This window comes from Maylandia zebra, linkage group LG22 (assembly GCF_041146795.1).
Source record: "Maylandia zebra isolate NMK-2024a linkage group LG22, Mzebra_GT3a, whole genome shotgun sequence".
In the NCBI taxonomy this organism is placed as follows: domain Eukaryota; kingdom Metazoa; phylum Chordata; class Actinopteri; order Cichliformes; family Cichlidae; genus Maylandia; species Maylandia zebra.
The window spans coordinates 14,862,757-14,883,366 of NC_135187.1; the positions used below are offsets into that span (position 1 = coordinate 14,862,757).

At 42.1% G+C, this 20,610-nt stretch overlaps 2 protein-coding genes across 5 annotated transcripts; one reads left to right on the forward strand and one right to left on the reverse strand.

The window, feature by feature from the left end:
* Positions 1-877: 877 nt before the first annotated feature.
* LOC106676710 (cytosolic non-specific dipeptidase) lies at positions 878-11,318 on the forward strand. Of its 4 annotated transcripts, XM_024798266.2 has the most exons (14): positions 1,235-1,276; positions 1,589-1,651; positions 1,757-1,857; positions 2,981-3,059; positions 3,381-3,524; positions 3,619-3,781; positions 5,869-5,957; positions 8,478-8,678; positions 8,761-8,845; positions 8,940-9,100; positions 9,209-9,373; positions 9,833-9,974; positions 10,767-10,914; positions 11,110-11,318. In XM_024798266.2, exons 4-14 carry the CDS (start codon positions 3,000-3,002, stop codon positions 11,174-11,176), a joined length of 1,425 nt encoding a protein of 474 aa, XP_024654034.2. In that variant the 5' UTR covers positions 1,235-1,276; positions 1,589-1,651; positions 1,757-1,857; positions 2,981-2,999; the 3' UTR covers positions 11,177-11,318. The 4 variants fall into 4 exon arrangements, with proteins under 4 accessions (XP_076735531.1, XP_024654034.2, XP_024654035.2 ...); XM_076879416.1 differs by lacking the exons at positions 1,235-1,276; positions 1,589-1,651; positions 1,757-1,857 and adding an exon at positions 878-914; XM_024798267.2 differs by lacking the exons at positions 1,589-1,651; positions 1,757-1,857 and having other exon boundaries at positions 1,254-1,276.
* Positions 11,319-12,703: 1,385 nt separating this feature from the next.
* LOC112430254 (GTPase IMAP family member 9-like) lies at positions 12,704-16,825 on the reverse strand. Its single transcript, XM_076879619.1, has 3 exons — positions 16,801-16,825; positions 15,633-16,189; positions 12,704-13,263 (listed from the first exon to the last, which is right to left on the reverse strand). The coding sequence occupies exons 1-3, from the start codon at positions 16,823-16,825 to the stop codon at positions 12,847-12,849; spliced, it is 999 nt and encodes a 332-aa protein (XP_076735734.1). The 3' UTR covers positions 12,704-12,846.
* Positions 16,826-20,610: the final 3,785 nt, after the last annotated feature.

Below are 20,610 nucleotides of genomic sequence, written 5' to 3' on the forward strand. Positions count from 1 at the left end.
AGCCCCCCACTGATGGGTGAACCCATCAGACTCTGTCCAAAGTTTGTCTTCATCTAAAACTTGTAAAAAGCAGGGTGTGGAGGAAGAGCTGTAAAGGCGGTGTGACCTTGGTTGATTAGCACTTAAATGTGATTTGATCACAATTCACTGTGTGAAATGTGAAGCTGCACCAGTGTTGGCCTGTCGCTGTCAAGTTACTGTCAATTCCTCAGATTCTCATTGTGCCAGACTGCAAAGCCATATTGATCACACAACCGGAAAATCATCTTGCAATCCAAATAAATACTTGATACAATGCCTTATGGTTATTGCTTCAGCTGTCAGTTTAAGACTTTAAAATTACTTGTACTTTTGAATAATTGTCTTTATAGATGTATACCTGGCAGACCCTTTTGATAATTCATTGGTGACATCCAAGTGGTCCCACAAATCTAAAGGAATCTGGCTTTTATCACTGTAGCCTCCCCTTTTTCCCCAGTGGTTGATGTTGGTTTCATAACACAAATTTAAAAGCTTCCCCTCTTTGGGCCTGTCATTTACATGTGGCTGCTTGTCATTAACATGCCTTATTTTTTTTTTTTTAATAAAGTCCTCTTCAGAGCTTCCTGACATACACCCATCTTGCAAATCAGGTTAAAAGTATAAGCATCCATCAGTAAATGACCTAAAGCTATGTGCTGTTAACATGTAGACTACATCATTTGAGCTCCCCTATAAATTAGAAGTTTTCAGTGAGCTTGATCCATTTACAACATTGTAGGAGCCATATGAGTTGTTCCTTTTTTTGGATTAAGAGGGTTGGTTAAAAATGCACACATTGTATTGGTGCACGGGTGTGGGGCGTGACTCATGGGTGTTAGGTGATAAATGTGGTTGCACTCACCTGTTCACTGCACCTGATGTTGAGCAGAAAGGTAGGTAGGGTGAGCATGAGGGGAAACCTTCTGTTGACCGCATCTTGAGTCATTTTGATGCAAATTTTTTATTTATTTTTTTGCATGCAGCTTGAGTTTAGTTTGGTGCACTAATTTATGCCAGAGGCTGTAGTTTGGCATAGTAATTGGTGTAATGTTTGTAAGTTGCATTCGTTTGCTTGTGCAGTCTCTGCATTTGTATCATGCTTTGATCCCATGTTCTGATTTTGTATAGTGGACAGTGGAATTAAAGGAGCAAATAGTACAGAGGTCTATCTCATGTGTTTATTGTTGCGCGTCATCTGTGTCCTCATGTTTAGCCTGCAGCGACCGTTGGTTGGAAGAGCCGCAACAATAATTTTGTAAGAAATATTATATTTGTATGAATATGCATGTAAAGTCCTTTATACAAACCAGAGGAACTGAAAGTCCGCTATACTTAAAATATTGAAAGCTTTTTTCCATGTGCCATACTGCTTAACATTGGAGTCATTTCTTAAATATTTTTCTCTTTCAACTTTATTTCGTTAACTTGAACATGCAAAGAAACAGATGTGCAGCTATGTTTATGTGGTGTTGGTAGATAAAATAAAAAAAAAAAAAATTATTTTTTTGTCATTTTTAACAAACGGGAAAACAATTGAGAAGTAAATGTATTTTTTTTTCCCGATGAGACGCCCGTGACGAAGCAGCTTCCGATGACCCATAATTCTTTGCGCTTTGAAGCAGTTCATATGGTGGGCTGTTGTTTTTACCCCACGAGTTGAATCGCTTTGGGTTTTTCCCCCCACAAAACAAGTAGCTTTTGTTGTTTTGCTTTTTTTTTTTTTTTTTTACTGCAGACCTCAGAGTTGTCCGTCGTTAGCAAATACAGGAAGTCTTTGTCAGCTGAGAAGGGCCCGGAGTCACATGTTTACATCAGCTGATCTGGAATAAAAACACAGTAAGTCTGTTTGACAAGACGGGTAGATTTTAATATTTCTCTTTGCAGTTTATAAATGACCAAAGTATTTGGCTAGATCAGCTCTCGGTCACATTAACCCAGACGGTAGATATAACGGCAATGACCCGTTACCTACCTTCCAGCATCCGCTTAGCTTAGCCAACTTAGTTTCGCTTCACTTGCCATTTTACCACCTCATTATTCGTGTTTCATAGCATGCTGTACAAAACCCGCTGGTACCAAGCCGAAAAAGGTTATATCCGCTTTAAAAAAAAAAAAAAAAAGAACTATATTAACTATTACATCTAAGTCTCTGTGCCTATTTTGCATGGAAATATTCAGATATATGGTCTAGAGGAGTGGTCATGCAACAACAAGGGCGAGTCCAAATTTCAGTGCACACCTGTGGAAAGTAACCTCCGTGTGTGCTGAAGTTTTCATGACCTTCTTTCAGTTTCTCACTCAGTACGAAACGGTTTAATTGTTGTTTATGGCTTTCTTCACACAATTAGTGATCTTTTCACGTCTACACATGTTATCAACCATAGTCTACCTAACTGTTGTTTTAATACTAATAAATAATAAACTATTATCTTTTGTGCAGCTCGATTATGTTTGGTCGCCACACAACTCTAAGCTGTTAAGACATGAGATGATATTTTCTATGATAAGTACATTTAGTTTAAACAGTACTTTAAATGCAGTTACTCAGCGAGTGAGGCATTTTACAGTAAAGTTCAACTACCTTAATTAATTTACTGCATCAGCATGTGGCTTTTAGGTTATCTGATAAGTGTAGAAGCAGGGACCAGAAGGCACAGAACTGAGCATTATCCTTTACTGTGTCAGTTGTTGTAACTTTGTACTATGAGCCTCACATTTCTTGACATTTTCTTGCTGTTTTGTTCTGAAAGCCTGGTGTTAAAGTGCTGATCAGCTGCAGCTGTAGATCTGAGAAATTATGATGTGAAACAAGCTTAAGTCTCATGACCTAATGTGCAGGATGGGAGCTGCAAATTCAGCAGCAGTCAGCAAATTTGCAGGAAGGCGTGGTCTTTGTGCTCTCATAAGATTGCACAAACCCAGAGGTGGACTCACACCAGTCTGCTTGTTTAACCCTCAGATCCCATTGCTGGCACAAAATGTCTCATCTCACAGAACTTTTCAAGTATGTGGACGACCACCAGGACCTGTATGTGCAGGTAAGATTACTCAGGAAAAATATAATAGTTATGCTGGACTCAATGTAAGACCTCTTGGCTGTTTAATCATTGTATGGTTGTCATTTGATTTAATAATTTATTGAGCTAACTTTAAACTGGACAGCATTGTAACTCATTCACTTAAGCTGGCGCTATAGTAGATGCCAACTGTAAAACCAGATATTATAACTGCTGCTTTAGTCAAATTTTGTAGAAGGTCTGATGTCCTAAGAATAACTCATTGTGGCTCTTTTTTGAGCATGACGAAAGTGCCTAAAACACCTATTTTAATTTAAATCCCTTTTTCATAATTGTCCTCAGCGCCTCGCTGAGTGGGTGGGTGTCCAGAGTGTGTCTGCTTGGCCTGAGAAGCGCGGGGAGATCAAAAAAATGATGGAGATGGCAGCCAAGGACATCGAGAGGCTGGGAGGGACTGTGGAGTTGGTGGACGTTGGCAAGCAGAAGGTCTTGCACTGGTTACATTTCTTAATGCATTAATGATTTGTATATTGCATTATCTTTTCTACTTAAATTTCACCATAAATCATTATTCATGCAGCTTCCCTCAGGAGAGGAGATCCCCCTGCCTCCTATCATTCTGGGGCAGTTAGGATCAGACCCAGCCAAGAAGACGGTGTGTATTTATGGGCACCTTGATGTTCAGCCAGCAAACATCGATGATGGCTGGGACACAGAGCCTTTTACTCTGGTGGAGAAAGACGGTAAGAGGAGAATACTTTTGGCCTGCGTCCTGCACAAAACAACCCTGGAGCTGTTTCTGAGCTGGAAAGTTATGCGAGTAACTGAAGTCAGCTGGAACGCGCTTTGGGCTTGTAAAAATAGATGAAAATGAAAACTTTAAGGCTACTGTATCCAGCTGTTTGTAAGTTACACCGGGTAGTTTTTGGTTTAGCAAAGTTATAATATCAAATATGACTGAAAAATGAGCTACCGTACTGTCCTGTAGATAGAATAGATGGCAAAACTAAAAGAAGACGAACTAATTTTCTAAGATGAATAAAGCTGGTCAATTACTATGAAAACAACAAAATAATGAGGACAGAGCGTTTTAGTGCTCTTAAATGAACAGATTACAGAAAACAAATCCAGTCAGCAGGTAGGTAGTGCAAGATGAGAATGCTATATGGCACTATAACTAAGAGAAAGCGTGCCATGCTAAACTATGTGGTGTATGGCAGGGGTGGTGCAAGGACAGGGGTCATCTCGCGACAACATCAATAACATCAAACTCTCTCTTTGGTGTTTAGATTGGTTGAACTATATTTGAATGTTCTTCAAGCTTTAATCAGCTTTCTGCTTGCAGTAACAGCTAGCAACATGTTTCCAAAGTCCAGCCTATTTAGCTCATCTTTTGTTAGAGCTGCAGTCTTATCGCCAGTCTTCTCAGGCCAAGTTGAACCCATAAAGTTGTTATTATTAGAAGCTTTTGGAACAGACTCGGCTTGTGAAAAGGCAAAATGGCTCAAGTGAGGCGTTCTTTAGATGTTCTGTGTGTTGTATTATTACGACATATATCTGGATTTAAACAGACATGGATGAATGTTAAAGAGCTTTTTGCTTCCTTAAAGTTCTGGTTTGTTGGACTCGGCATGCGTGATCTTGTGCGTTTTGAGTCAGCTGACACAAAATGCCACATCCTCTTCCCGTTGTCTCATTCCTGCCTGCTCAGCTGTGTTAGTGCTGATTATGTCACATTTTACAAAAACTTGCTGCAGACCTTTTTTAAAAAAAACCATGAACAAGGGTTTCATATTGTTACACATAACTAGGGATGGGTATCGTTTAGGTTTTATCTGATACCGGTGCCAAATCGGTACTTTTGAAACGGTCCCGGTGCTCAAACGGTGTTCAAACCGGTGCTTAAAGACTGGAGAACACACAATTGGTCCAAAAACCTCTCATATTCAGCTGGTTTTTTGTAAAAAGATAACAATGTTAGCCTTTTCTGCAGCTATGGGGCATATATGGTATCACTCTTAGCTGGAAGCAGTGCTTAAACAATGGAAAAAAATACAAACTTTGTCCAAAAACCTCTCATGTTTAGCTGTTTCCCTCTTTTTCTTTGGTCATTTTAGCCTTTTTGGCCAGGGTGAAGGGAGCATCTGCCATCAACCAAGAAGACAGCCGCATGTAGCTATGATGATGTTTGCTAGTTCACCTTACATGCATTAATGTAATAACGTGGTTAGCCTACTCAACGTAAATTACACACAAACAACATTAAGCTACTCACGCAGAGAAGAACTGCTGCTGCTGCTGCCATCAAATACGGCGCATTTCTCGGCTTTTAAAAAAAACAAACGCTACGCGTCGCCAGGTGTTTCATCGGATTCGAGGTGTTACCTCCTTTGACAGTATCACAGTATCAGCTTAAAGCACTTGTTGCAGGCTGCTGAGTTTGCATATTTTGCTGTGAAGTACAGCCAGACTTTTGACCGCTTCGCCTTGGACATTTTTAATCTGTAGCGCTGCATAAAAGAACGTACGTACCTGGCCCCGCCTACTATCCTCGGAAACGTAAAATGATTGGCTAGAAGTGTATCACAGCTCAGGAAAAAAAAGCACCGAAATAAAGCACCGAAATGTGCGCTGCTTTTCGGTCTGGTTACTACCGTTTATGTCAGAACCGGTACCCATCCCTACACATAACCTTAGTCATGATTTAAACAAGCTTAAAATGGGGCACTGTCGTCTGCTGACTATGTAATAAACATAACCTTAGTGTCATTTGTCAACTCCACTATCTTCTCATTAGAACCTTGAAACTGAAATAGTTTTATTTTTGTAGGTAAGCTCTATGGACGAGGATCTACTGATGACAAGGGTCCAGTGTTGGCCTGGTTTAACTGCATTGAAGCGTATCAGAAGATCGGAAAGGTACAGTTACTGCCAACAAAAGGTGTTTCAAGTTCAGATAGTTGAAAGATGATATGATATTTTAGTGTTTCTTAAAAAAAAAATCCCTGTTTGAACAGTGACTTGAAACGCTTGAAATTACTGACAGGAGTATATTGAGGTGTGATGGTTTATTTCAGAATCTGTAAACGTACACCGCTACTTAGAATATTATTAAGGTTTTTTTTTTTTTGTTTTTTTTTGTACAGTGATGATAAAGCAGAATAGCTACTATATAGCACTGTATTCTAAAATGATATGTGGGTCATTCATATCACACATAAGATTAATTATATGCTTAGTTTGGACTCATGCTCAGTTTTATTATTAAAACTTATTGTGAGAAATGTAAAACCTGTGTAATAATAAGTATTAGGAAGTGTATTTTTGGGTTATGTAGGTTGTATTTGATTTATTAATGTGCATAATTAGAAATAAGGTGATTTAAAAACAAAGCCTTGCAACATGGAACAGCTAAGTACATGGCTGCATTTCCAAACTGATTAATCGTCATTCTTAGAAATGGATTATCTCTGTTAAAGTACACCACTGATTTGCAGATCACTTGTTGATTGCTTCAGAGCTGTCAGCAGTAAATGTCTTGGTCAAAGGTCCCGGGGTAGGATTGTCGTACAGGAATCACTTAATGTTTATGATAGGTTTGTAGCATAAACCTATTCGCTGGAACGTTAAGGACAATTTAATTACACAGCAAAGCAAGACACGAGTAGGCAAAGTTCTTTATGTTTCTCGTGCACGGGAGAGAACTGGACAAACACCGTCCCTTCGCTTGACCCCAGTTGCTCTCGTCCGCTCCCCCGTAACACTGCTCTTTTATTGAGGTTACATGAATATACCGTATTTCCCGGACTACAAAGCGCACCTGAATATTAGCCGCACAAGCTAAAATCAGGGGAAAATCCTGTTTTGTACATACATTAGCAGCACCTGACTAAAAGCCGCAGGTGTTTCAATGTTGACTTATCATATGTAAGAGAATATGCACAAAGGGAATTGTCAGGAAAGAGATGGCTGTTTGGAGACACACCCCTTTTATTAATATTTTGAAAAACAAGTTATGGGTACATATTTGCACATGTAGTACATAACAGTAACCTACAGCACACCAGAAAAATAGATTCGGACTACCTTTTAGGCTCAGGTGCAGTGACACAGCTTTAACAAGAAGAAAAGTCAGTCATTCACCATCTTTCTCTTCTTCCTGCGCTCTAAAACCACCAAAGTCCTCTTCTCCAGTGTCGGATACAAACAGGCTCAGGATGGCTTCGTCATCCACTCTCCGCTTCTCTCCTTCGTTGTCACTTTCAAAACCAAAGAAATCCTCGTTGTCAGTGTCAGAGTCGAACACCCTCAGAAGGGCCGTGGCGGTGTCCTCCTCTCCATCATGCAGCAGTCCAGCCCTTCAAAATCCGTTGGTGATCGTGGATGTTTTCGCACTTTTCCACGCTGTCAGAATCCACCGGTGGAGTTGGGCATAACTTGCTTTTCGCAAGTTTATCGCCGCTCGTCATCCACGCCTCCCGCTGAATGCGTAGCGCTACTTTGAAGTTTGTTTTTCGCGCTACTTCGTACGGCACTACGTTGCCTGGCGGACGGACATGTGACTAACATACCACTCTTGAACCCCGATCCTTCCGCCAGGCAACGTAGTGCCGTACAACAGCGGAACAAACAAAACAAATCGTCTTACGATATGACAAAAATCATGGACAATCCATAGAAAAGCCGCACCTGACTAAAAGCCGCAGGGTTCAAAGCTTGTGCAAAAAGTAGCGGCTTATAGCCCGACAATTACGGTACATAGGTGCATTAACATATGACGTCTACATACACACAAAGAGTACCTTGCCTGTGCGTTTTGTAAGCGTGCGTGTGTGTGGTGTCAGAGTGTGACCCCATAAATGACTTCCCTAAACCTGCTGGTCTGGAAGTCCAGTAGTTCATCTAAACAAAAGGCACTTAGACTAAAACTGACATAGCTACGTTTATCCTACCACAAATCAATAAAAGAAGGTAGACCTCTCCCATGCTCCCAGGATGTGGGTGTGAATGCCAGAACACTCAGAACACTTTGCAGACTCCTAAGGATCACACATCCTATCACTACACAATTGATTATACACCTCTAAGCATATATGGTTAAATATTTCTAAGCATAAATGACAATCAACAATATAAACCTAACAGTTTAAACTGAAGCACATCGTCTTTGCTTTTTCCTGAATTGTACTGGACTGTACTTTAAAACGTTAAAGGAAAGTTCTCGCGTAGCAAAGACTGGAGATAAAAGATCAACAGTCAGCATGTGCAGGGAGTCCAAATTAAAAATATGAGATTACTCAAGTATTTTGTCTTTAGAAAATGAAAAAAACTAATTCACAATGAGCCTGAATTTAAACTTGAGCCAGTGACCAAATTGTAGTCTTCTGATTTTTTTTTTTTTATTTTTTTCTTTCTTATGCATCTCTCTTCTTGTTGCAGGACCTTCCCATCAACATCAAATTCTGCTTCGAGGGGATGGAAGAATCTGGATCTGAGGGTCTGGATGATCTTGTGTTTTCTAGAAAGGACACTTTCTTTAAAGACGTGGACTACGTCTGCATCTCTGACAACTACTGGCTGGGCAAGAACAAACCCTGCATCACCTACGGTCTGAGAGGAATCTGCTATTTCTTCCTTGAGGTGAAGTCCTGTTGGATTATTGTTGGTGGGGAGAGACACAAGCTGTGTATTTTAAAATAATGTTTTACATTCCAACCTCAAGGTGGAGTGTGGTGGGAAGGACTTGCACTCAGGGGTGTTTGGTGGCTCTGTTCATGAGGCCATGACCGACCTCATCGCACTTATGGGCAAGTGAAGCTGATAATTGTGATTTTTGGTCTCACCGACCTTATTTTACAGCAGTTTAGAGTTTTAATCATGTGTTTGTGACTTCCTGCACAGGCTCCCTGGTTGACAAAAGGGGTAAGATTTTGGTTCCTGGGATCTATGACAGTGTGGCGCCTCTGACAGCAGAGGAGCAAAAGCTGTACGAGAAGATCGACTTTGACTTGGATGAGTACTGTAAAGATGTGGGGGTTGACCAGCTGCTGCATGACACAAAGGCAAAGAAATTATTTGTTGTTCGCATCACTCATTGGTGGAAATGTGCTGTATAATGTGGGGTCATTCACACTTTTTGAACCTATTGTTCTTTATTTCTTCCACCATAGGAACAAATCCTCATGCACCGTTGGAGATATCCTTCTCTTTCCCTTCATGGTATTGAGGGGGCTTTCTCTGAAGCAGGAGCCAAGACGGTTATTCCTCGCAAGGTCATCGGCAAGTTTTCCATCCGCCTTGTGCCTGACATGGACCCTAGAGATGTGGAGAAGCAGGTAAACACTGTGATAGGTAACAATGATGGCATATAGCACTCACCTAAATAATGTAGCAGAAGTCGCTCTGTATCTCTGCCACTTATTGGTAATTTGTTGCTCAGGTGATTTGCTTAGCCATGCATTGTTTTTTTTTTTTTTTTTTTAAGGAGTGTGTAAAAGAAATTGCAGTGTATGAAAATGAGAAATATTATGAATATATTAAATTATGAAGTAAAAAAAAAAAGTGGAGTGATTTAATTTGAATGAAGGTAACTTTATTTAGACAGAAAACCAATGTCACAGGTCATAAAATACACAGGAATTATAATATACCTGCATAAAATTAGGAAAACCAATCAATCAAGTCAGTTTCTTTTGCCTCACCTAATACAGTTCAACCCTTTGCACTCATAGTGAGCACCAGGTTGTTTCTGCATAAAAGCTTCAACAAGTCTAAGTTATTTTTCCCTCTTCAAGGTCGTCGATCATCTGCAGAAGAAGTTTGCTGAACTGGGAAGCCCCAATAAACTGAAAGTGAACATGGGCCACGGGGCAAAAGCCTGGGTCTCAGACTTCAACCACCCACACTACATGGCAGGGAGAAAGGCCATGAAGACAGGTACAAGGACTTAATGATAAAAGCTGTTAGATCAAAGAGGGAATTCACTCACTCTCACGCATTTCTGTTATCTTGATACAAAGTCTAAATCAGTTCTGTGTTTATTGTATTACAAAAGTGTAAAACACTTTCTCCTGCTATAATACAACTGACTTTCTTACAGTTTACATTGCAATGCTTTTTCTTTAAGAGAAATCAAATATTTTTGTCATGTTTCAGTTCCTGTCCTCGGGCAGATGTTTCAGGACATTAAAAACAAAGACAAGCAAATTTATTATCCAAAAGCCTTGTACATATTGTGGCGAGCTCAGACAAGGAGGAGACAGAGACCTGCTATTCCTGCCTTAGCCGAAATGCTAAGCTACAGGGAGGACAGCCTTTTATTACGAACGCCCATTCACACACCACAGCAGTGAGAGGTGGTAAACGGGCACAGCCGTCTAACTCACGGTGCTCCGCTAGCCACACCAAACACAGAACACACAGCAGCATTAATGACACAAAAATGGTGAATCAACACCTGATAACTCTTAACTGCTGTTATAACACTAAAACTTAGAACACGTTAACAGCAGCTATACAGCAAAGTCCATAAGTTCTTGGGCCAGTGGCCCCTCCCATAGACCAATGAAATATCTTTATAAGCTTTTCTGTTATATGCATATTTTTGTGGACGTTTTTCACGTATTTTCACTGATGGGATTATACCCAGTTTTGATGTGAAAACAAAAATATTATTATTAAAATTGTTATTGCTTTTTGCCTTGTTTTTTCCTCCTCGTTGTGCTGTAGTCTTCGGGGTCGAGCCTGATCTGACTCGCGAGGGCGGCAGCATCCCAGTCACCCTGACCTTCCAGGAGGCCACAGGCCGTAATGTCATGCTGCTTCCTGTAGGGTCCTCTGATGATGGAGCTCACTCTCAGAATGAAAAGATCAACAGGTTGGTCACAGCTCACACCGTTTCACTTCTTTTGAAATGTGGAACAAGTAGGAACTATTGATAAAATGGATGAAATATTGCAGTAAAAGAAGAGGATCATGTTTGTCATCTCCAGATTATTTCTGTGCTAAACAGGTAAAGTGAGTTTTTTTTTAATTTTAAACCGTTGTCATAGCTTTATTTCTCCACTTTCAGATCAAACTACATTCAGGGAGTCAAGCTGCTGGGAGCATACTTCCATGAGGTCTCTCTGCTGGAGTGATTTGATGGTGTCTCATAATGACAGGTGTAATATATGCTCATCCTTCATTTCAGTACATAAACTTAACCTAAACTGTAATTACCTTTCACAATGAATGGGTTTTATACACCCGGCTGATAATAAAAGTGTTTTTCGTACTTTGTTTGAATTGTCCTCTTTTGTTTTTGTTCTTTTCATGATTTAACAGGATTTACTTTTGATGCAGTGCACCGCTTAGCATGTGGGTCATAACTCACAATAATACTGCCAGGTCTCTTTTGGAAATGAGATTTTTAATCTCAATAAGATTTTTACCTGGATAAATAAAGGACTAATAAAAAAAGAAATAAAATAATGTTGGTAAGCTTAATTTAGAAGCTGTCAAATGTGTTTGAGGCATCAGTGACAGCAGCATGACCAAATGCTGTTATTGTATTAGTGTTTTCCACATCACAGCATTAAAAAAGTACAATCAGTCAATTTGAATGTGTCGATATATGTAGAAGCTTTCCCAATGTTAACAGTTGAATGTCCAGTTCCACAAATGACTATGCTTGTTATATGTAACCGGTCCAATCAGCCCTTTTATTCTGTGATTTCTGACATTACTTGTCTTTATGTTACTTTAGGAAAGATAAATCAGGGTGAGTTTATATCACAAACTTAGTTAATGCCATTTCCTGAGAGAAGGATGAAAATACCACCAGGTATTCTGATAGCAGTCCATGGTGATAATCAAAAGGTGTAATGAAGCTACCTACCACTATTTATTCTTTTACTATATGCTATTATTTTTGCTAGTTCATAACCCAGCCATGGGGGCTTCCAATAAACCAGTGTACTTTTAGTACTGGTCCCGAAACCTGTGGCCAGAATCTAATGGTAAAGTCTTGTTTAGTGGTCGTCTTGACACAGAACAGGTGAGCTTTTGTGCACAGATTTCACAGGTTTACTCGCTGAAATAGTTTGTGACGTAGCAGCCCTCCTTTGGATGAATCCTTCCTCCCTCCTTTAGATCCTGTTTTACAATTTTTAAATCAGATCACTCTGAGGGTAAATAGAGGCTCCAACATCTCTGCTAAGGAAACAAGGTGCATTTGCTTAGTCTAAACTATGATAGAAAGAAAATCAAGTATTTATTTTCAGAAATTTATATCTCAAAATGCAATCGATTATATACCTCTAAACATTATTGATGCTCTGTTTCTAAGTACAAATGACAATCATAAAAATATCACTCCAACAACTAACATGATCAATAATTAATAATTCGTTTTAATTTAATCCAATATTCACCTTATTTATGAGAATAATGAGAAGGACTTGTGAATATGGTAAATGGCCTGTGTTTATATAGTGCTTTACTAGTCCCTAAGGACCCCAAAGCACTTTACACAACCAGTCATCCACCCATTCACACACTGGTGATGGCAAGCTACATTGTAGCCACAGCTGCCCTGGGGCGCACTGACAGAGGCGAGGCTGCCGGACACTGGTGCCACCGGGCCCTCTGACCACCACCAGTAGGCAACGGATGAAGTGTCTTGCCCAAGGACACAACGACCGAGACTGTCCAAGCTGGGGCTCGAACCGGCAACCTTCTGATTACAAGGCGAACTCCCAACTCTTGAGCCACGATCGCCCAATATTGACTTGATGATGTGAACGAGCTGCTGCTGAGTGAGTATTTGTCACTGTGTAGTACACGCCTGCTTCCTCACTTTAGCAGCAGTAGTACGATCCAGTGCAGCTCCAGCTGCCACACCCAGTCCAGCTCCAACCAGCACTCCTACTGGACAAGCTGCAGCTCCCACAATAGCTCCAATAGCAAGCTCGGTCGCAATCGCAGTACTGACTCCAGCAGCTGCTCCAGCACCGAGTCCAGCAGCAGCTCCAGCAACAGCACCAACCCAGCTGCCCCGGATAAACTTGTTTTTTCTCTCTGCTTCATATCTTGCTTCAGTGGCCATCAGCCCAGGGTTTTTCTTCTGAAGTTGTTCCATCTCTTTGGTTATAGCGCTCTCTGCCTTTTCAAACATCTTGTTGGTGTAGTAGCTTCCTCCGTTTCTCTGAACCATTAGTCTAATCTTCTCCAGCAGCTCTCTGACCTGAGCAGGATCTCTGCTATTGTTGTTAAAAACATGATATCGTCCTCCACACTGATGGACGAATTCACGAAGAGCTGGAGTCTTAGTGATGAGTTCTTCTATGGAGGCATTCAGATCTACATGTGTGAACAACACCATGGTGTAAGGCAAGGCAAGGCAAATTTATTTGTATAGCACAATTCAACAACAAGGTGATTCAAAGTGCTTTACAGAGACATTAGAAACAAAAACAAATAAAAAGCATGATTTAAAATTGATTAAAACAAGCAAACAAACAAACTAACTAAACACACACATTTCACACCTGTTCGCGCGATCTGAACCCTTATCGTAAGGGGAGCTACCAGTCCTTCTGTGGACGAGCTACTTTCTATTTTAAATTCCCTGAATTTAAAATACTCTCTAGACCCAGTCTAGACCCAGTTGGGGAGCTACCCAGAGCTCTAAACCCACTTAACAAACAAACAAACAAACAAACAAAATAGTATATAAAATCAAAACAGATAAAATCAGAACAGTAGATAAAATCAGTAGTTAATGTAAGTTTTGAAATTTAAGCTTAACAAACAAAACAGTATATAAAATCAAAATAGATAAGATCAGTAGTTAGTGTAAGTTTTGAAATTTAAGCTTAAAAGTGTGGATTTGGTGCTTTATTCAAATGCAGCTGAGAATAGGTGAGTCTTCAACCTGGATTTAAATAAACTGAGTGTTTCAGCTGATCTGAGGCTTTCTGGGAGTTTGTTCCAGATATAAGGAGCATAAAAGCTGAATGCAGCTTCTCCGTGTCTGGTTCTAACTCTGGGAACTGATAAAAGACCGGATCCAGATGACCTGAGGGATCTGGAAGGTTCATACTGGGTCAGGAGGTCACTGATGTATTTTGGACCTAAACCATTCAGAGCTTTATAGGCCAGCATCAGAACTTTAAAGTCTATCCTCTGACGGACAGGCAGCCAGTGTAAAGACCTCAGAGCTGGACTGATGTGGTCCACTTTTTTGGTCTTAGTGAGGACTCGAGCAGCAGAGTTCTGAATGAGCTGTAGTTGTCTGACTGATTTTTTAGGTAGACCTGTAAAGATGCTGTTACAGTAATCAAGCCTACTAAAAATGAATGCATGGACTAGTTTTTCCAGGTCCTGTTGAGACATCAGATCTTTTATCCTTGAAATATTCTTGAGGTGATAGTAAGCTGACTTTGTTATTGTCTTAATGTGTTTTTCTAAGTTTAGGTCTGCATCCATCACTACACCCAAATTTCTCGCCTGGTTTGTGGTTTTTAGATGTATAGATTGAAGTTCTCTGGTGACCTGTAATCGTTTTTCTTTGGCGCCAAAGACTATTACTTCAGTTTTGTTTTTGTTTAGTTGGAGAAAATTGTGGCACAACCAGTCATTGATTTCCTCAATGCATTTACCAAGAGCCTGTACAGGGCCTCGGTCTCCTGGTGACATTGTGATATATATTTGTGTGTCATCTGCATAGCTGTGGTAGTTTATTTTGTTGTTCTTTATAATCTGTGCCAGTGGGAGCATGTAAATGTTAAACAGAAGGGGTCCCAAGATGGAACCTTGGGGAACTCCACATGTGATACTTGTCTGCTCGGATGTGAAGTTACCTATTGATACAAAGTATTTCCTGTTTTCTAAGTATGTTTTAAACCAGTTTAGTACAGTTCCTGAAAGACCTGCCCAGTTCTCCAGTCGTTTGAGTAATATGTTGTGGTCAACTGTATCAAATGCTGCACTGAGATCCAGTAAAACTAGGACTGACATTTTTCCACTGTCTGTGTTCAGACATATGTCATTAAACACTTTGGTCAGAGTGGTTTCAGTGCTGTGGTTCTGTCTAAAACCTGACTGGAAGGCATCGTAGCAATTATTCTGTTTTAAGAAGTAACGAACGGCTTCATCTCCAAACACCTCCTGAAGGATTCTCAGGGTTTTTTGTTCTTCATCTATAAATATGTTTGGCTGGATCACAACCAGGAACACATGAGGACCAGGAGCAGCCAGTGAGATGCATCTATTGATCTCCGTGTTCACCTGGCCTAAGGTAAACACAGAGTGAAACAGGCCTGGAGTATCAACGACAGCCAGGGTTTGAAAATCAAACAGAGCTGCTTCCTGCTGACACTCTGACGTCACTGAGGCAGGGGATGAAGCTGATGCTGTTTTAAAGGCTTTTCCTCCCAGGATGGTGTTTCCCGATGAACTCTTCCCAGCTCCAGTTTTCCCAACAACAACAATCCTGAAGTCTTTTTCAGCTTTTCTCATGGACTCTTTAGCCTCTTCGAACATCTCATTGGTGTAGCAGCTTCGTTCGTTTCCCTGAACCATAGTGTTGATCTTCCTCAGCAGCTCTCTGACCTGAGAGGGATTGTCATCATCTCGGTTGTTAAAAACATGATATCCTCCTCCACACTGATGGATGAAGTCTTGGAGAGCTAGATTTTCCCTGATGAATTGTTCTATGGTGACTCCATCATGCTCCAGGTTATCTCCACATGTGAACAAGGCCATGGTGTAGTCTGCTAAGTGTACTCCAAACATCTGCTGAAGGATTCTCACTGTTTCTCGTTGTTCGTCTGTAAATCTGCTCACACAGATCACAACCAGGAACACATGAGGACCAGGAGCAGCAAAGGAGATGATTCTCCTGATCTCTGTCTTCATTTCCTCTTCAGTTTTAACATTATCAAACAGACCGGGAGTATCGACCACAGCCAGTTTTTGACCTTCAAACTCTCCTGTTTCCTTCTGACACACTGAAGTTATCGAGCTTGAAGATGATCTAGATTCAAAAGCACTCTTTCTTCCTAAGATGGTGTTTCCTGATGCACTTTTTCCAGATCCAGTTTTTCCAACAAGCACCATCCTGAGCTCTGGTTTCTCTTTTGTATTCTTCTTTTGTGGTTCTCCTGACTCTGTTTAAAGAAATTAGCAAATTTTAACATCAGCAACTGTGTTAACATCAGTAAAACCAAATAAACAGTGTGAAAAAGTGTTTGAGCTCCTTCAGATTTTTTTGTATGTTTGTCTCTGCATGAGAATCCTCTGCAGGTTTGTGCAGGATAAACAGGTTAGTTTGCTGCACTGTATTGGGTTTAATGTAAAGAACAGTGTGTGACTGCTGCACAGTGGTTGTGGGTATGTCAATCAATGAAACAAAAGCCACAAACAAGAAAACAGAAGAAGCTACAAAAACCGAAACCTGCCCTTTGTTTTTCTGTCAAAAGTGTTAAAATCGTGTTTACTTCTCGTGTCATCTACAAACTGCTCCCATCAAGGATTTTTTTTAACCATTGGTCGATTAATGTTTACGTCGGTCATTGTGCTCATGTATTTAGATCATATTGTACAATCTGCTTTACAATAACAACTACACAAAAACGTCAACTATTGTAAAAACAAAGGAAACCGGTGAGAGGAATAGATCAAATAAAGATAAAACCTGAGAAAGATAAAGTGAGTGTTGAGTTCTATTACTGTTTAATTAACACTAATATTATAGATTGCTCTTTTTAAATGTACTTGCCCAGTCGCTTGTATTTGCTGGCCATGTTCGTCTTTTACAGGCAGTTGATGTGTGGTTTCTGTCTCTGCTGAATAGTTTCCTCTTTATTACCCCATGGTCTGAGTCTGCTGTTAACACTTCCCTTTGAATGAGTGACATTTTAATAGGACGAAAAAGAAGCAGATACTTGCTGGTTATATGTCAGCAGATGTGTAATTTTGTGATATCGTCTGTGTTTAGTGCAATCTGTCTGTTGTACATCACTTCTGTAGTGTGCATGCAGCAAGGCACAAATTTTGTTATTAACAGTCATGTTTCTGCTGCCGTTACAGATCTGCGTGCAGACGTGAGACACACAGAGCAGCAGGCTTTACTGCGTTTGTTTTACTTGCAGGGAAGCAAAAGCATACACTGTGGTGGACCACTGGAGGGCTCCACTCACACCCAGTTCTCAGGAAGTGTTGTTGCTGTGTTTTGGAGAGAAAAGTATTCACGAAATATCACCATGTGGTGGCCTCTCGACCTGCTAGCCACCCGTTGTGTGATGACTCTCCTCCGGCACCCACCCACCCAAGGGAAATACGCCGCCCTTAAGGAGCTGTTTCTTCGGCGCTATGCCCTCTCCGACGCAGAGAGAGCCGAGAAGCTCCTCTCCCTCTCAGGCCTGGGTGGCAGTACGGCTCTCGAACTGATGCAGCACATGCTATCTTTTCTCGGACCGGACGACGGGGGATTGCTCTTCGCCCACATCTTCCTCCGACAGCTGCCAGTGGCCGTGAGAACCGGCCTCACCAACTCTCCGCTTCTGGGCGTGAAGGATTATCGCTCCCTGGTTGAGGAAGTGGATCGTATTTTCTTGGCTACCTGCACTTTCCACGATCACGGCCTGATCGTCAACCCTTCCAAGTGCCAGTTTGAGTTGCCGGTTCTGGATTTCATGGGCCACTGCATTTCCGCTGACGGTGTGGTTCCGTTGCCAGACAAGGTCCGGGCCGTTTCGGCTTTTCCACGTCCCACGTCGGTTAAAGCGCTGCAGGAGTTCTCAGGGATGGTCAATTTCTACAACCACTCTTCCCCCAGAGCTGCGCACCTGCTGCAGCCACTCTGTGCTGCCTTGAAGGGTAAAACAGCTAATGACCCCATTGATTGACTCCCTGAACCCATCCAGCCATTTTCTGGGGCCAAGGCCGCGCTGGCTAACGCCGCCCTGCTGGCCAACGCCGCCCTGCTGGCCAACGCCGCCCTGCTGGCCCACCCGTTTCCATCGGCGGAGATTGCGTTGAACACCGACGCGTCAGACATGGCGTTTTCGACTCAGTACACGCCCTCTCTCATCCAAGGGGTCTAGGCCTCGGTCAAGCTGGTCAGCTCTAGGTTTGTTTCGCTGAGCCTTTGTAAATCGGTGAAAGACTGGGCAGCAGCGCTCATCCCACGCCCCAGGGAGGCGTTTTGATCATGTGCATGTGATCTGGTTGGTCCTCTGTTGCAGTCAGAAGGTTTCACGCACCTTTTGACTTTAGTGGACCGCACAACCCGCTGGCCCGAGGCAGTGCCTCTGGCGTCTACTAAAGCAGCAGCGTTGGCCAGGGCATTTTTGTCATTTTTCGTGTTTCGGTCCCCCCGCCAACATCACTTCAGACAGGGGCCCCCAGTTTGTTTCAGAGCTTTGGTCTGCCATGGGTGACGGCCTGGGAATCAAGGTCCACCGAACAACTGCGTACCACCCGCAGGCCAACGGGATGTGCGAGCGTTTCCACCGGTCGCTTAAGGCCGCGCTCCGTGCTTCTCTCACAGATGGCAACTGGGTTGACCGTCTTCTGTGGGTTTTACTGGGGTTGCGCTGCGCGGTTAAAGAAGACCTCGGGGTTTCCCCGGCTGAACTTGGTCAGCCCCTCCAGGTCCCCAGGGAATTCTTGCCCGAGAGTCCACACCCGTGCTTCAATCCCTCTGGGCTGTCTCTCCATCCCCCAAGAGACTCGTTTTCTGTTCCTGGCCCAGTGCACCATTGTCTGCCCGACACATTTGATCCAAGGTCGTTGGACTCTTCACAATTTGTTTTCATCAGGCATGACGCTCAGTGGTGGACCACTGGAGGGCTCCACTCACACCCAGTTCTCAGGAAGTGTTGTTGCTGTGTTTTGGAGGGAAACGTATTCAGTTGTGTGGTGATGAGTAATAAACAAGGATCGAGACAATCGAGAGCTCTTGTGTTGTCTGTGTTTACCTCCACAGTGGATCTAAATGTCGACCCCTGAACAGGATCCAGTAACAATCACTGTGGCAGATATCTAAGAAAATGTCTTCAGTATGAAGAGTTGGAAAACACCAAGACCAAACATGATTCACACCTACTGGCTGCACTCCATGAGTGTCTGGCTTCACAAATGAACCAGTAGCTAGTAGATGAGACACATCCAAAATGGCTCACTGAAGGCCAGACAGTCCTGATTCCTAAGGATCACCATAAGGGACTGGTCCCATCCAACTACCAGTCAAAGACCTGCCTCAGTGCCAAATGGAAGCTTCTGTTTGGCATCATAGCAGCTAAGATGAACAGGCATATGGCTCAATACTTGGCATGGAAAGGAATGGGCAGAAACACCAGAGGGGTAAAACACCATCTACTGATAGAAAGCACACCTGGATCCTGGAATGCCCTGAGCTATACAAGATCAACAGGATCCTAAGAGCCTTCATCAGAAATTTGATGGCGTTGTGGTGAACATCAGTCCAACTTCAAGCCAATCGATTTAACAAGGAGGTGGTCTTCCGTACTGCTGTTCCACATAGGCCTGAACCCCCTCAGTGAGATCATTGACAAGACTGGCTAGGGAAACCAACTACAGAAAGGCAAAATCATCAGCAAATCCTCTACATGAATGACAGCAAGCTGTATACCAGGAGTGAACGACACATCGATTCACTGACCCACACTACTATGATCTACAGCAATGACATTGGAGAAGTGTATTTGGATGGTAACAAAGAGAGGGAAGGCGGTTAGAACTGAGGGGATTATACAACCAGAAGGCAACATTGCAGACATCGAGGACAGCTATAGGTACCTGGGACATCCACATAGTAAGGCAAGTCCTGAAAAGTCAGCTGAATGGGTAGAAGAATGTCCGGGCAATTAACACCTACGCTCTACCGGTGATCAGATACCCTGCTAGGATAATAAGCTGACCAAAGAAGGAGACAGAAGCAACTAACATCAAGAAAAGGAAGCTCCTGAGCATGCATGTGGGATTTCACCCCAAACCCAGCACCATGAAGCAGTACGCTAAGTGGAAGGAAGGACACTGAGGACTAGCGAGTGTCAAAACCACTGTCCAGGTTGAAAGTGAAGGCAACAGACCCCCAAGCTGGGTGAGTGGCTCTAGCAGATCCCAGGAACAACACCCAAGATCTTACTAGATTAATAAATGAATGAACCATACGCACAGAAGGATTAGATTATTAAAGTGTTTTTTATTTCTATACTTGGCTATAATTATTCTCACCGACACTGCTGTAAGACAGCTAAGAGTAAAGATAAATAGTTGAAATGACAATAAAGGTTTTGACCAGCAGGGGGTGTGGGGTTGTGTGAACATAAAGTCTCGAGAAATGAAACCTGTTTTTAACCAATTGGACAGAAAGCTTCGAGGCTTCATCTGACCATCAGTAGTATTAATATTATCTTCAGACAACAATAAAACTATTTTAATAAAAACATAACAAAAGGTGTTGTGCCTGATCTTTAATCTCTGTTTCTGCAACATAAATCAGGAGCCAACACACCCACGTTAACTGATGATAGTCACAGTTTGACGTGCCGTGTGACAACCG